The sequence below is a fragment of the Eubalaena glacialis genome, chromosome 1 (assembly GCF_028564815.1).
Source record: "Eubalaena glacialis isolate mEubGla1 chromosome 1, mEubGla1.1.hap2.+ XY, whole genome shotgun sequence".
Lineage (NCBI taxonomy): Eukaryota > Metazoa > Chordata > Mammalia > Artiodactyla > Balaenidae > Eubalaena > Eubalaena glacialis.
In genome coordinates, this window is record NC_083716.1 from 66,218,245 (window position 1) to 66,232,750 (window position 14,506).

General features: G+C 41.5%; 1 protein-coding gene and 1 long non-coding RNA gene across 5 annotated transcripts in view; one reads left to right on the plus strand and one right to left on the minus strand.

Moving 5' to 3' along the window:
- Window positions 1–238: 238 nt before the first annotated feature.
- Window positions 239–14,506, minus strand: part of MYPN (myopalladin) — an 83,825-nt gene continuing 69,557 nt past the window's right edge. For all 3 annotated transcript variants that reach the window (XM_061197724.1, XM_061197716.1, XM_061197731.1), the window contains 8 exons: window positions 13,794–14,015; window positions 12,337–12,486; window positions 11,338–11,420; window positions 9,693–9,819; window positions 8,264–8,471; window positions 6,527–6,692; window positions 3,257–3,390; window positions 239–408 (listed from right to left, as the gene is read on the minus strand). In XM_061197724.1, the coding sequence (XP_061053707.1) occupies window positions 239–408; window positions 3,257–3,390; window positions 6,527–6,692; window positions 8,264–8,471; window positions 9,693–9,819; window positions 11,338–11,420; window positions 12,337–12,486; window positions 13,794–14,015 (1,260 nt within the window). The remainder of the gene's footprint in view (window positions 409–3,256; window positions 3,391–6,526; window positions 6,693–8,263; window positions 8,472–9,692; window positions 9,820–11,337; window positions 11,421–12,336; window positions 12,487–13,793; window positions 14,016–14,506) is intronic.
- LOC133096227 (uncharacterized) overlaps window positions 1,435–14,506 on the plus strand; it is an 85,842-nt gene continuing 72,770 nt past the window's right edge. For both annotated transcript variants that reach the window (XR_009701755.1, XR_009701754.1), the window contains exon 1: window positions 1,435–1,518. This is a non-coding gene — a long non-coding RNA (uncharacterized LOC133096227). The remainder of the gene's footprint in view (window positions 1,519–14,506) is intronic.

Sequence of the window (14,506 nt, forward strand, 5' to 3'; positions counted from 1 at the left end):
CTTTGGTTCGTCTGTATTGTCTTCTCATTTTGTTGGAATCTTAAAAGGCACAGCCCTCCATCTCTCCCTGAGCTGAGACTGCAAGAGTCCCCAGCTGACTTACTCAAAGCTCTCCTTGCCACAGGTCGGGCAGTGTGGGAACTTACTCAAATCCAGTTGCTTGGAAACCATCGTATCTGGCTGGTCTTCCTTCCCCCTCCACAGTCCACCCCCTTACACAGCAGGCACCCAGACATTCTTAAAGTTCATCACTCTCCACTACACTCCGAGAAGAGCATGAATACACCATTGTGCTTTCCGTGGAGGAGAAAGCAGAGAAAATGTCAAGTCCTTTACTGGTGAGAGATCCGTAGCGACTGCCACTGGGCCGGACAGACATGGGTGGTGGGATCTGGTGGTGCCACTGAGCTGGAAAATGGACCAAATAATGTGTTACAATCAAAGGAATACAGTCAAGCAGGTACACGGCAGGGGTGCATTCTGTCCTCATTCCAACACTTTCTGTGGGATCTTAGTAAAGCATTGAAATATATCTGGGTCTGAAATGCCTCATTTGTAAAAGAGAGAAATAAAATCTCTCCTTCCCTGTCGGGAAGAGGGAAATTGGGCTGGTAATCTTTTAGTCCCCTAATTCCAAACCCTATGATTCTAATCCAGTAAAATCTGGGACTGTAAGAAGGAACAGTGGGTGACTAGGGTGATTTCTCAAAATTTTCTCCTGACCTAGCATGGAGTCTGCTGGGTAGAGAGGGCGGTAGGCTCTCAAGGCAGGGCACCTCAGAAGGTGGAGATGAGAAATCTATGGAAATGGAAGCCAAAAGATGAGTCCAGACCTCTGACCGCACACCTAATCACCCTAATCAGCGATTACCTACCTACCATCCTAATCAGGTTCTAATGAGTTACAGCAAGAAGACTGAAAAGTAACATGTGCAATCAACCATGGTTCAGGGACAAAAGAGAATATTAGAATTTCCACGTTCACCAAGCACTGTCCAAAGGGGACCCTGGTTTTAGCAGCCAGGATCCTTAGGCTTGAACATGGCCTGAATGAAATATTCAGTTGTCACTGATTCAGTTGTCACTGATTCTGAAATTACCAAGCAGTCTTCTCATGAGGTTTCCAAGAAGCTTGCTGTGGAGAAGGGGAAGCACCAGGTGGGGAACGCTGACGCTCTGGGTCCTACGAAGCTATGGACCCTTGTAGCATTCCCACTTATAAACGGGTCCTTTGTTGATTTCATTCTTTTGAATTAGTTTTTCGGGATCTAAATGCCTCTGAGTGAATTGATAAAATCAAAATTTGAAAGCTACAAAACAGGACAAAACTTACAGCGGTTCCACAAGAGAGCAGGCACTCAGTAAGGCAGCCATGAACTGGTTTAAAGTCCCTCCCCGCCGCCCTCCCACCCTTAGCCTTTCCTGGCTCCCTCGGACACCTTAACCTGACAGCAGGTACTATTGGAAGCCGTCTTTTCGAAGAGAGAGGGATGCCTACTGTCCCCGTTCCTCGGACAGGTAGGAAGTGATTGCGGGGCGGCGTACGGGATTGATTTTACCCCAAATCCTCCATGCCTTGCCCCACTCCCCGGTCCCAGCTGAGGATACAGCGCTTCGCGTCGTTAGTGCTGAGGAATCAGGACGGGAGCCAGGGGAGAGGTGAGCCGAGACTAACTGAACTGGGGACTCCGCCGCGGATGAGCGGGACTGGGACAGAGTCATCGGTTTCAGGGCTTATTGGTATGAGTTTCTTAGTTGGAGACCTGTTTCCTTCTGACATGCTGAAGTGGGTGAAATGGTTAAGGCATTAGCCTGGATTAAGAAACATATCACTGGCGTGTCTCTCCTCGGATCCTCCCAGGGAAAAGTACATTCGAGCCAGCGTCCCTCACGGCTGGATTTCTTTTCAAGTCCACGAATTAAGGAAAATAACCAGAAAGCTATATATTTTCTCTAAATATTAGACTTAGGGAAAATGGCAGGCCAAGACCCCTCCTGTATGGTACCAGAGAAAGGAGGTACCCGGGGCTTCCCTGGCGGTCCAGCGGTTAAGACCCCGCGCTTCCACTGCAGGGGGACGCGGGTTCGATCCCTGGTGGGGGAATTAAGATCCTGCATGGCGCGCGGCACGGCCAAAAAAAAAAGGAAAAAAAATGAAAAAGGGGGGGGCGGGTGTACCTGGTGTGCACCTATAAATAGCAGGGACCTCAGGTTCTAGGCAGAGTTACTGTTTCTTATTTGTTATTCTGGTTAATCATGTTAAACCAGTAATGAATAAGAAACTTATTAAGCCAACAAATTAGTTCTTTTAAAAGAGGGGGAAAAAAAGGATTACTCTTTTGGGTTAAGGAATATGTCTTCAAAAATACCAGTTAATGTCAAAATTATAGAGGAGAGGAGTAGAGTACACAAATACATTAATAAAGATTAATCTGTTAAATCTTTTTGAAAATTAGAAACATGGCTCAAAGGAACGATATAAAACCTGGATTTGCATTCCAGCTGTAGTCACTTAATCTCTCTGAGTCTCTACGTTTCTTCCGCATTTAAATGAGGGTAACAACAATTACAATAATCTCATGGGTTTAGGAGGATTTTAGGGTACCATTTCATAAATTACAAGTCACTGTACAAAAGTCATCTGATATCAGTATCATTAGGACAGCTCTCTATTATTAGTCTGATTGTGAGATTGGAGTAATAAATATTTGTGGAATTAATTAACAAATGAATAGTGTCTGGAAAATTCTGCTGGGTGGAGGTATGGCTGGGGAATGACAGGCAGTGGGGAGGGAGTTACAGTGGGTGACCCATGGCAGCAAGGAGATGGCCTGAAGATGCTGGGTGATTACAAGTACAAGAGCATGTACACTCTGAAGTAGTTGTAATTCCTAGTATTAGAAGTACAGAAAAATTAACCTCTTTTGGAAGAAGATTAACCTTATAGTGAAATGAAAGAGTGTACAAAAGCCTGAGGTGACTAGGATAAAATGACTTTAAAAATCCATCTCTTAAGCACTAAAATATGATCTAACCAATTCATTTATGAAAACATACTACACCTATCCTAAAAGAAAAAAGATTTTTTTGGCCACGCCGTGCGGCTTGCGGGATCTCAGTTCCCCGACCAGGGACTGAACCGGGGCCTAGTCAGTGAAAGCGCCAAGTTCTAACCACTGGACGACCAGAGAATTCCCCCCAAAAAGATTTTTAAGCTGCCTGTCACACACGGATCAACCGATGCCACTACACTTACCGTATATATCCAACCTGGCAGTGCATGACACGATGCCAGCTTCATTCTTGGCTGACAATGTGTACCATCCAGCGTCTGATTTCTTGGCTGGCTGAATGAGGAGGCAGACATACCCAGTTGTGTCCTGGTGCATGCTGGAGAAAAGAAAGAATATATCCGTATTGTATCTGGGGGCAGAAGCGGCCTTGTCGAGTTTAGGGCTCTGGGAAACTCGGGCAAATCAGGCAGTGCAGTGCTTCTCCTCCCCTCCCTGACCCTAGCAGGAGGGAAGGGGATTCAGCTTTAAGCAAGCATCAGAGGCAAGCTTGAAGGTGGAAAGAAGAGGGTCAATAGCCATGGCTGAGACCTGTTCTTGCCCTCTCCACTCTCCTCCCAGGAGGACTCCCACTTGTCACAACCAAAGTACAGAAAAAATCTCTTTTCCGAACCAGGCTGGACATTGCAAGAAGAACTTTGTAAAAAAGCTACGGGAGAGTAGACCAAAACGAGAGGCCAGGGATGGATGAACTGTTAGCATGGATGGGGTCTTTTCTTTCCTTCCTTCCTTCCTTCCTTCCTTCCTTCCTCCCTCCCTCCCTCCCTTCCTAATTGAAGTACCGTCGATTTACAATGCTGTGTTAGTTTCTGGTGTACAGCAAAGTGATTCAGTTATACATATAACTTTTTCAGATTCTTCTCCATTATAGATTTATTACAAAGTACTGAATATAGTTCCCTGTGCTATACAGTAGGGCCTTGTTGTTTATCTATTTTATATATAGTAGTGTGTATCTGTTAATCCTAAGCTCCTAATTTATCCCTCCCCCCACCCTTTCCCCTTTGGTAACATTAAGTTTGTTTTCTATGTCTGTGTGTCTATTTCTGTTTTGTAAATAAGTTCATTTGTATCATTTTTTTAGATTCCACATATAAGCAATATCATATGATATTTGTCTTTCTCTGTCTGACTTACTTCACTTAGTATGATAATCTCTAGGTCCATCCATGTTGCTGCGAATGGCATTATTTCATTCTTTTTTCATTCTTTTTTATGGGTGAGTAATATTCCATTGTATGTATGTATCTATGTGTGTGTGTGTGTGTGTGTGTGTGTATATATATATATACACCACAACTTCTTTATCCATTCATCTGTTGATGGACAATTAAGTTGCTTCCATGTTTTGGCTATTATAAATAGTGCCGCTGTGAACATTGGGGTGCATGTATCTTTTTGAATTAGAGTTTTTGTTTTTTCTGGATATATGCCCAGGAGTGGGATTGCTGGATCATATGGTAACTCTATTTTTAGTTTTTAAAGGAACCTCCATACTGTTCTACATAGTGACTGCACCAGTTTATGTTCTCACCAACAGTGTAGGAAGGTTCCCTTTTCTCCACACCCTCTCCATCATTTATTATTTTTAGACTTTTTGATGATGGCCGTTCTGACTGGTGTGAGGTGATACCTCATTGTAGTTTTGATTTGAATTTCTTTAATAATTAGCAGTGTTGAGCATCTTTTCATGTGCCTGTTGGCCATCTGGCTGTGTTCTTTGGAGAAATGTTTATTTAGGTCTTCTGCCCAGTTTTTGTTTGGGTTGTTTGTTTTTTGATATTGAGCTGTATGAGCTGTTTGTATATTTTGGAAATTAAGCCCTTGTTGGTCGCATCCTTTGCAAATATCTACTCTCGTTCTGTAGGTTTTCATTTCATTTTGTTTATGGTTTCCTGTGCTCTGCAAAAGCATATAAGTTTCATTAGGTCCCATTTGTTTATTTTTGCTTTTATTTGTACAGTATTGCCTTGGGAGACTGACCTAAGAAAACATTGGTATGATTTATGTCAGTGAATGTTTTGCCTATGTTCTCTTCTAGGAGTTTTATGGTGTCATGTCTTATATTTAAGTCTTTAATCCATTTTGAGTTTATTTTTGTGTATGGTGTGAGCGAGTGTTCTAACTTCATTGATTTACATGCGGCCGTCCAGCTTTCCCAACGCCACTTGCTGAAGAGGCTGTCTTTTCTTCATTGTATATTCTTGCCTCCTTTGTCGAAGATTAATTGGCTCTAGGTGTGTAGGTTTATTTCTGGGCTCTCTATTCTGTTCCATTGATCCATATGGCTGTTTTTGTGCCAATACCACGCTGGGATATCCAAGAGCATGGGATATCTTTCCATTTCTTTGTAGCATCTTCAGTTTCCTTTATCAGTGTTTATAGTTCTCAGCGTATAAGTCTTTCACTTCCTTGGTCAGGTTTATTCCTAAGTATTTTGGGGTTTTTTGATACAATTTTAAAATGGATTGTTTTTCTTTACTTTCTCTTTCTGATATTTCATTGTTAGTGTGAAGAAATGCAACAGATTTCTGTATGTTAATCTTGTATCCTGCTACCTTGCTGAATTTGTTTATCAGTTCTAATAGTTTTTGTGTGCAGTCTTTAGGGTGGAGGGGGTATTTCTTAATATATCCAACTGGGCATGTGCAGCATTTAGCTTAATACAGTTCGGGAGCAAATCAGCATGTTCTTTCCTTCTGTTTTCTCTATGTCAGTAGTTCTTAACTAACCTTGACTGCATATTGCAATCCTAGATAATTACACCAGAATTTCAGGCTGTGTTTGACACGTTTCATTAATTTACGCTGAAGTGTTAACTCAAGAATAGTCTCTGTTCTTGCTTATATTCTACCAGAGAAAAATCCTGACCTATACGTACATAGACTTTTTTAGATGCCCAAATTCTGTAAAACCCAATATTTTCTAGGACAAATTCAGTTTACTGTGAAGAAATAATTCTCAGTAGCAATTTCTGTACATAAGCTGCCTTTGTAGCATAAAACCAAAATGGCAAAGAATGAAGGATGGTTAGGGAAAATTAAGGAAAGCTCCCACTTTAAGATCCTTAAAGTTACTTAAAAAACAGCCATGTAGTGATGGATGGAGAAGGAGTATTACTTTAATATTTTATTTTGCTTTATTTTATTTTAGCTTTTTACTGTCAAAAGGTTTTCTGTGTGCTAATATGACTGAAGACACATGACAAAAAATAGGCAGGATGTTTATAAATTCCTCATACCTTTTTAAGCTTAAAAATTAAGGTTTTACAACTGTGGGACATCTGTACAATGCACTACCCCTCAGCAACAGAAAGGAATAAATTCTTGATAAGCACAGTAACGTGTGAAACAAATACATTATGCTAAGTGAAAGAAACCAGATTCAAAAGGCTACAGACTTATTTGGGCGGCCTGACAAGCCTCACTGAACTTGACCGAGGGTGGAGGCTGTACCTGATCCTCTCTCTGGTGAAGGGGATGGTCTCGTTGCCTTTCTTCCAGTAGAACACAGGTGGAGGCATGCCTATGACCCGGCACTCCAGTCTCACCGGGTGGCCTTCGGGAACACCGCTGTTCTGCAGTTTCTCCAGGATTACAGGCGCTTTCTTCACTTCTTTGGCTGAATGAGAGAAGGGCAGTGCTAGTTTGAAGAGTAAGTGCCTTGGGGTCCATGCCTCACACAAATTACAGTTCTGGAATCTAGCAGGGTGAGCACCCACCCACCTTTACCTCTTCTTTAGAACACTTCTCAGGCCTCTTAGTGAAGATCACTGCCTTGATAAAAGCTCCAGAAATGAAGCGTGATTAAAAAAGAAATGAGGAAACTGTCTCTGCCTATCTTATGAGGGACTACACTCAAGGATTTGGGTCACACACACGGGATGCATATGGTAGGTGTGGAATTGAGGGCGTTTCTTTTATTGCTCAGCAGTAAATTTTGAGAAACAATATATGTACTAAATATATCTTTTTTTTCTTTTTTAGAGGAGTTTATTTTGTAGAAGATATATTAATTTTCCCTCAACTTTTTATCTTGAAAAATTTTATAGCTACAGAAAAGTTGAAAGAAGTATACTATTTTAAAAAAACACACACACACAAATTATGCTTCCTAAGGAGGCTTTTTTCCCCCCCACAGAACCAATTAAGGCAAAGCTACCTCATATCTCAGGGTTCCCTAGTCAATAGCAAAATAGTGGGAAAAAAGTAAAAGCTGCAATCAACGTATCCTTGCAGGATGAGCTTTTCCTACTCTGTTGGTGAGATGGAATTAAGGATGAGAAAAAGAAAAAAATAGACTGAGGAGACAGCTACTAGCTTAGAGAGAGGATTAGCATTCTGAAGCTACCCTGATTTCCTTCAGGGGCCATACGAGGGAGACAGCGGGAGAAAGCCCAGCACAAGATTTCATACATTCTGAAATCTAATTCTGGCTGGACTACTGCCCCGAGGGGCTGGCACCTCCCAGGTGACAATGACTTTTTGTCCTTATCTGTGGACATGACAGTGTTTTGTTCACATCATCTTATAAGGTAAGGGTTTGTTTGTTTAGTTATAGATTCAAGTGCCTTCCACGTTCCAGGTACTGAGTCAGACATCAGAGATACACAGAAGAACAAGTCAGAATCTCTGACCTCAGAGGCTCATGGTGTCTTCAGGGAGGCAAAAGGGAAAATAGTTACACCGAAGCCACCAGTGCTGTAAGAGTCTCTCCTTTACTAAGTGCTATGGAAACAGAGGAGGATGTAACCTGGTGGATCCACTGTGCCTTTGTGGAGACATTTGAATTAAGTCTTAGAGAATGAGTAGGAGGTTGCTAGGCAAACCTCCTAGCATGTAGAGGGACCACAGATGCAAAGGCATGGAAGCTTGGGGTGGGGGGAGACCCTGGAGTGTTCCAGGAGTGATGAGCTGTAGGGCAAGTGACCTGAATTGACCTGATAGTCAATTAGTAATTACAGTGACTACCATTTATTGCAAGCATGATATACACAAAGTACCATATTATGTTTTTAGCTTACTGATATGTTTTCGAAAGCAACGTAGGAAACATGGCCTTTATTACAGTGAAGGAGAAACTAAGATGAGACTCGGTGGGGCAAAGGACTAAGGAATTACATCAGAGGCTCTGCATGTTTCCGCATCACTTTGGAGGGAGTTATGTTTAGGGGTTCCAGCAGCAAACCTTACCTACTACAGTGAGGTCCAGACTAAAGGAATTCTGTCCGGTTTTGTTGGTAGCAACGCAGGTGTAGGTCCCTGCGTCACGTTGAGTGAGCGGGTCAATGAGCAAAGAGTGGACTCCGGTCTCCCTGACCAGCATCATGTGGGAGGTGTCGGGGAGCACAGGCTGGCCATTGAGCAGCCACGTCAGCTCCGGAGGCGGTAAGCCGCTCACCTAACAAACAACAGGACAGATGAGGCAAATGACAGACTGAGGACAGACAGATTTATTTGGTGGCTGAATTCTTCATCCTTGTCTGGCACCACATCAATAGTGACAGAACGTCAGTGCTGAGAAGCCTCTCCTCAGGAGCATCGGGACAAGAGGGGTCTAGGTGGGTGGCCGTATGCATTTAAACTGTATAGTATTTGGACCCCAATTCAGGTCATGATTATATTCTAGATTAGAATGAATAAGAATTAAAAAGCTAAATAGATAGATAAAATAGGCCTGTGGGATCAGTTTCAGAGATATTGCTTACATACCTAATAAGCAAGAGGTAGCCAAGAAAGGCACAGACATTAAACCAGTGTTCTCAAAGCTGGCTGTGTGTCATAATCACATGAGGAGTATTTGACAATCCTGATGCCCACTTACTATATTAAATCAGAATCTTTGGGGATGGGACCCAGTCATGGGTTTCTTTTAGGGTTTAGGGTGGAAGAAGTTAATCCCAAATATTATTTAGGTAACTAATGGGAGAGCAAGAACCACCTAGAGAAGTGGATTCTATAAATGCTTAACCTTAAGCCTTTACTAATTTGTGTCTAAATCTCCATAGCATTCTACATCGTTCGGACAGAAGGGGTGACTTCAGTTACTGTTCATACTGAGAAATATTCATACTGTTCAACTGAACCTAGTTTCTGGTGGAAGAGTTAGAATGTAGACTAGCTAAAGGTGATGGATGTTGACTAGTAAGAGAAATCAGCTTCTGTTTTCATAAACTGCCTTGGAGCCATCTTTTCATGACTATAATTTTTTCAAAGGCTGTACCTCACAGCAATTCACTTCAAGGATGCAAAAATCATCCTTATGCCTTTACGGTAATAAAGACCTTCCAGGTACCATATGGAAAATGTCTGAATTACATCACCTCTTTGGTTGTCTTTACAAGCATAGAGTTAACTTGGTACAGTATCAATGTAATTTTTATTAAGATATAAACACTTAAAGATTTTATGAAATACTTTTGTCTGGTATTAAATGCTCCAAAAAGAACCTTGTGGGCAAAAAAGTGCTCTCTTTCTCTCTCTCTCTCTCTCTGTTCCTCAGTCCCCTTTCCCCGAAAAAACAACAACCATAAAACAAATACAAACAAAAATAGGTGCATACAAACAAACAAATACAAAATATGAACAGATTTGGAACCAAGAATGGTGTACTAGAGTCTACCTTACAGTCCAGGCGACAGAGGCGCCCCTCGTGAGCTACCATATCCCCAGGAGCCTGCAGGAAATGTGGTCGGAAAAATCGTTCCTGTAGGGGCTCTTTGTCTCTTTCTTGCGCTCGGGACCTTACTCTAAAACAGCAAGCATGTTCAGGCATTACCCACAGAAACCGCTTCAGAACTTATGACAGTATAGACATTTAGGCATGGCTCTCGGGCCTGGAGAAAGATTTTTTTGGGGGGTGGGGGTGGCTGCACCATGAAGGGATAATAAATAATAGTGTGGAGCTGACGTAAAAAGCAAAGTACTAAGCATCTCACCCACTGTAGGGTTATCTTGTGAGATCTGTAATCAAATAAACAGGCTTTAGCTTCTTTCTCTCTGAAGTCATTCTGGGTTAAGTGACTCAGCTCCCCTTGCCTTGGGTTTGACCAGTTGTTCAGAAGTTTCAGAATAAACAAATCAGTATTCAATCTGAACCTCAAATGAGAGCCAAAAGAGAAGTCCTGTTTATCACCCAGAACAAGGCAGCTGCAATCCCTGTGTCTCTGAGTAATACAATTTAACCTGGCTAATAAATTATGTCAGACCATTGAAGATGATCATGAACTTAAACTGGTTAAGACTGACCACAGTAACAGCTGTTCTTGAAGAAGGAAAACAAAACAAAACAAAAAAAAACTGAAGAAGAAGGTAGAGTTGCAACGGTGGTAAAATACGGTATCTGAAACATGGGTCACTATTTTTGTTCCTTTGGTAAGTCTAATGTAATTCATCCATGTCAGCAACTATGAAATGCTTTGCTAAGACTCTGTGGCACCACCAAGACTCAAGAGAAAGCCAGGCTCTTTCTTCTTAGTGTTTAGTAAAATCGGAGAGGAGGAAGGTCAGTTGCTGTGTTGGAGACAGCTGTTATATTGGAGACAATAACAACAACAGAAATCTTTTATCAGTATACATATACTCATTAACGGTTTCTGTTTTTTAAAGACAAGGTAATTTAATTCAGAGAGTCTGATTTATATATTATGTGCACAGGTGCTAGTGATGGTTGCAATTTTTGAACCATTAAAAGTGTGCCGTGGGGCTTCCCTGGTGGCGCAGTGGTTGAGAATCTGCCTGCCAATGCAGGGGACACGGGTTCGAGCCCTGGTCTGGGAAGATCCCACATGCCGCGGAGCAACTAGGCCCGTGAGCCACAATTACTGAGCCTGCGCGTCTGGAGCCTGTGCTTCGCAGGAAGAGAGGCCGCGATGGCGAGAGGCCCGCGCACCGCGATGAGGAGTGGCCCCCGCTTGCCGCAGCTAGAGAAAGCCCTCGCACAGAAACGAAGACCCAACACAGCCATAAATAAATAAATAAATAAATAATTTAAAAAAAAAAAAAAAAAGTGTGCCGTGGACCAATGCTTCTCATATTTAATGCGCTTATGAATTACCTGGGGATCTTATTAAAATGTAGATTCTGATCAGTATGTCTGGGTGGGGCTTGGGATTCTGCATTTGCAACGAAAGCTCCCAAGTGATGCTGATGCTGTGGGTGGAGGACTACACATTAGTCGACAATTTGTAGACCAGATACTTCAGTGCTCATTGTGGTGGGTGGCTGCTTGGAAGGGGCTAGAGAAGGGAGATTCTTACTGTCTTTACCTGTGAGACTGACCAGCAGCTGTTAGTCGACTTCGAAGGGGCAAACCTTGTACCATCAAGTGGCCAGAACAGCTGATTCTCCCCTGAGAAACAGAAAATGAAGGAGATTAAAATAAAAACAATTCCACATTTTTTTCAGTACATATACATTCTTATGGACCAGAACATTATGAACTTTTTGGCTAACTATTAGGAGTTTGTTTTTTTTTTTTTGTGAGGGGGGATGAAAACAATATAACTCCTTAAATCACTGTTAATATTCCAGGGGAAACGATTTTTAAGAATATTGTGGCTTTCATTTTTAAGCTGAGAAATGAACAGACATAAATGTAAGAAAATTTGAATTCTTGTGCACTTAACATTATTTGTAGGCACATGCAGAGATCATGGTCAAGTATTTTTATACTTTCCTCAATAGAAGTTATCTTCAAAACTAACATTTTAATAGGAAGAGTGGGTGAGTAGAAATTATAGTTCTGTACCTCCTATTCTAAAAGTAATTGAAGATATTTACTCTGCCATATCTTTAAGGGGAATTTTAAGTCTTGGTCTCTTCAGAAAAGGAAAGTGAAAGATTATGGCTTTCCAACTTTTACCAAAAAAAAATTTTTTTATGAGTGAGGGATATTCACAAGTGATTTGCTTATTCTCTGAAGAACAAAAAATAGCAAATCATTCTTTGATAGAATAATTTGTTGACTCTTCAAGAGAGTCCGTGAGTTGATCAAAACAAGATTTACTCCAATAGTTCTGGGGCATATACTTAGTGAATAGATACTACTAATGTCCTTTGACAAAGGCTGAAGGGTGGCGTGACCCATCCGTGGCTAAGTGGTCTTGTAAGTTGTGATACTGTGCTCTGGTTACACACAGTCTCTATGCTCCTTATTCATTTTCCTCAGAAATCCTTAGTAACTTGCACTTCTCAAGGTTTATTCACAATGACATGAACTGCTCCTTCCTCAGAGTGCAGTACAGCGCAGGAGCCTGCGTCTCCACCTGGGGGTTGGCCGCCATGATGGTGTAGTTGCCGTCGTCATCGCCGGTGGTGGAGTCAATGTGCAGAGAACACGTCCCGTCTCCTTCTCGCCTCATTTTGAAGTGCTCATTTCTTTTTGAAATCTGCTTCCCATCTTTGAACCAGTAAACCTGAAATGAAAAATAATCAAGGAGAATATACACTGTTCTGTGCATCTATTTTTTTGGCTGCACCATGCAGCATGAACGATCTTAGTTCCCTGATCAGGGATGGACCCCGTGCCCACTGCACTGGGAGCGTGGAGTCTTAACCGCTGGACCACAAGGGGAGTCCCTGTTCTGTACATCTTTAGAGGATAATGATACAAGGAGTAGGATAAGGCAAGGATCGATTGCCATCTCTACAACTAGTAACCCGTCCCTTATAAAACACTTAGAAAAAAATCTTTAAACATATTACAAATGACAGTATAATATGCTCCTCCACTTGTACATATACAATATTTAAGTAAGAAATTATGTATAATTTAGGATTGAGAAAAAACTTTTGACTATTTTTATTATATTTATAATTACTTAAAAAGCCACCCTAAGGACCAGAAATATCTTCAGAGGCAAAATAATTAAAACCGGGAGCCTGGAACTTTTCCTATTATCCTTTTACAAACTCAAGTCTCCTGAAGTCCGAGATCTCAGGGCCTAGAATAGCTGACCTTACTTGAAAGGATAGTATGGTTTATTATACCAAATGGAATGAGGCCAGGATTCAACTGCTAAATTTCTCCTCTGACTAAAATTTAAGTATACATAGTTTTCAAGTTAAGTTCTGCGTGTATCAAGGAGATCTCTCAAAGACAGGGGAGTTAAAGTACTGGTTGCAGCTGCCCTTCTCTACATTTCCTGGTTACCTAATCATACATACTAGCGCCATGTTAATGTTTGTGAAAGTAGGGTGGATAGGTTCCCTGCTGTAGACATACTGGGTGTAAATCCTTCTCTCGCTGACTGCCAAAAAGTCTGGTGACTCGTAAGATTTTTCAGCAGCCAGTGATAACAATACGACATTTTCAGCATTTACCAACCTAACAGCAATAATACAAATATAGCTCACTTTGTACAACAGGCAGGCTGTAGATTTTCAGATGTTAAATAGAAAGAAAAGTATCAGTTTGGTGAGTTTGATGGTTGAGAGAATCAATAGCCCAAAATAGAGGATCATGACTAAGACATTTATTTTCAACTTTTATAAAAATTTTAACTTACCCATAAGTTGTCTGATTTGGTTTTTGCCTGGCTATTTAATGATTCTATTCCTGATTGTATCTTTTTAGTCAGATTACTTGGGCTTTGTTAATTTTCTGGTATTGATTTTCATTCCCTCTGTAGATACTTCACTACAGTCTGGTAAGACTTTCTTGAAGGCACTGTCTATAGTTTTGCACTGTTGGTTGGCCAACTGGCTGGTCATCTTCCCCTACCTTTGGGACAGGTATCCCAACAATTTTGCAGGTGAATGTCACTGGAGAGCCTTCGGTGACCCGGAAGTGCTTGAGTCTTTTGTCAAACATGGGAGCAATACACTTGCCAGTGGGGATCTCATCGTGTTGGATTTCATCATCTGATTCATCAACAGGGGTGCGTTCCAAGCGAAACTCTATTTCATTCATCAGCCTCTGCTCAAAGCTTGAAATTTTGTACTCCTGTCAAAATGGCAAACATGTTTTAATTTCTATTTCTGTGGGTGAGGAAGAGTGTGTTCGTCAATATAATGTGAGGATGAAACTTTTTAAGATTCAAATGTTAGATTTACATTGTGGAACCTCAGTAAACCAGGCATGTTCCATTTCCAGTTCCTCATCATGGAGCACTGAAGGAGATTTGTGTTTCTACTACAATCCCAAACTGTCCTAGTGAACCCTGATTCCTCACCTTCAGCATGGAGCCCCGGTAGAATATTGTAGGGAATGGAATGAAGATGGAATATAATTTTTGTAGCTACTAATAGTGTCCATTTTAATATGTAGAGCTGCCTATGTGGTATTTTGGCAAAATTATTCTGAACTGCATTCTGATACATGCCTGCATCACCAGCTTCCTGTCTCTACTAGACATTCCCATCTGCATACTTGAGGAAAACTTGTCTTGAATAAATCTCCCTTGACCCCATGTCTGCCTACACTGTGTCTCTGCT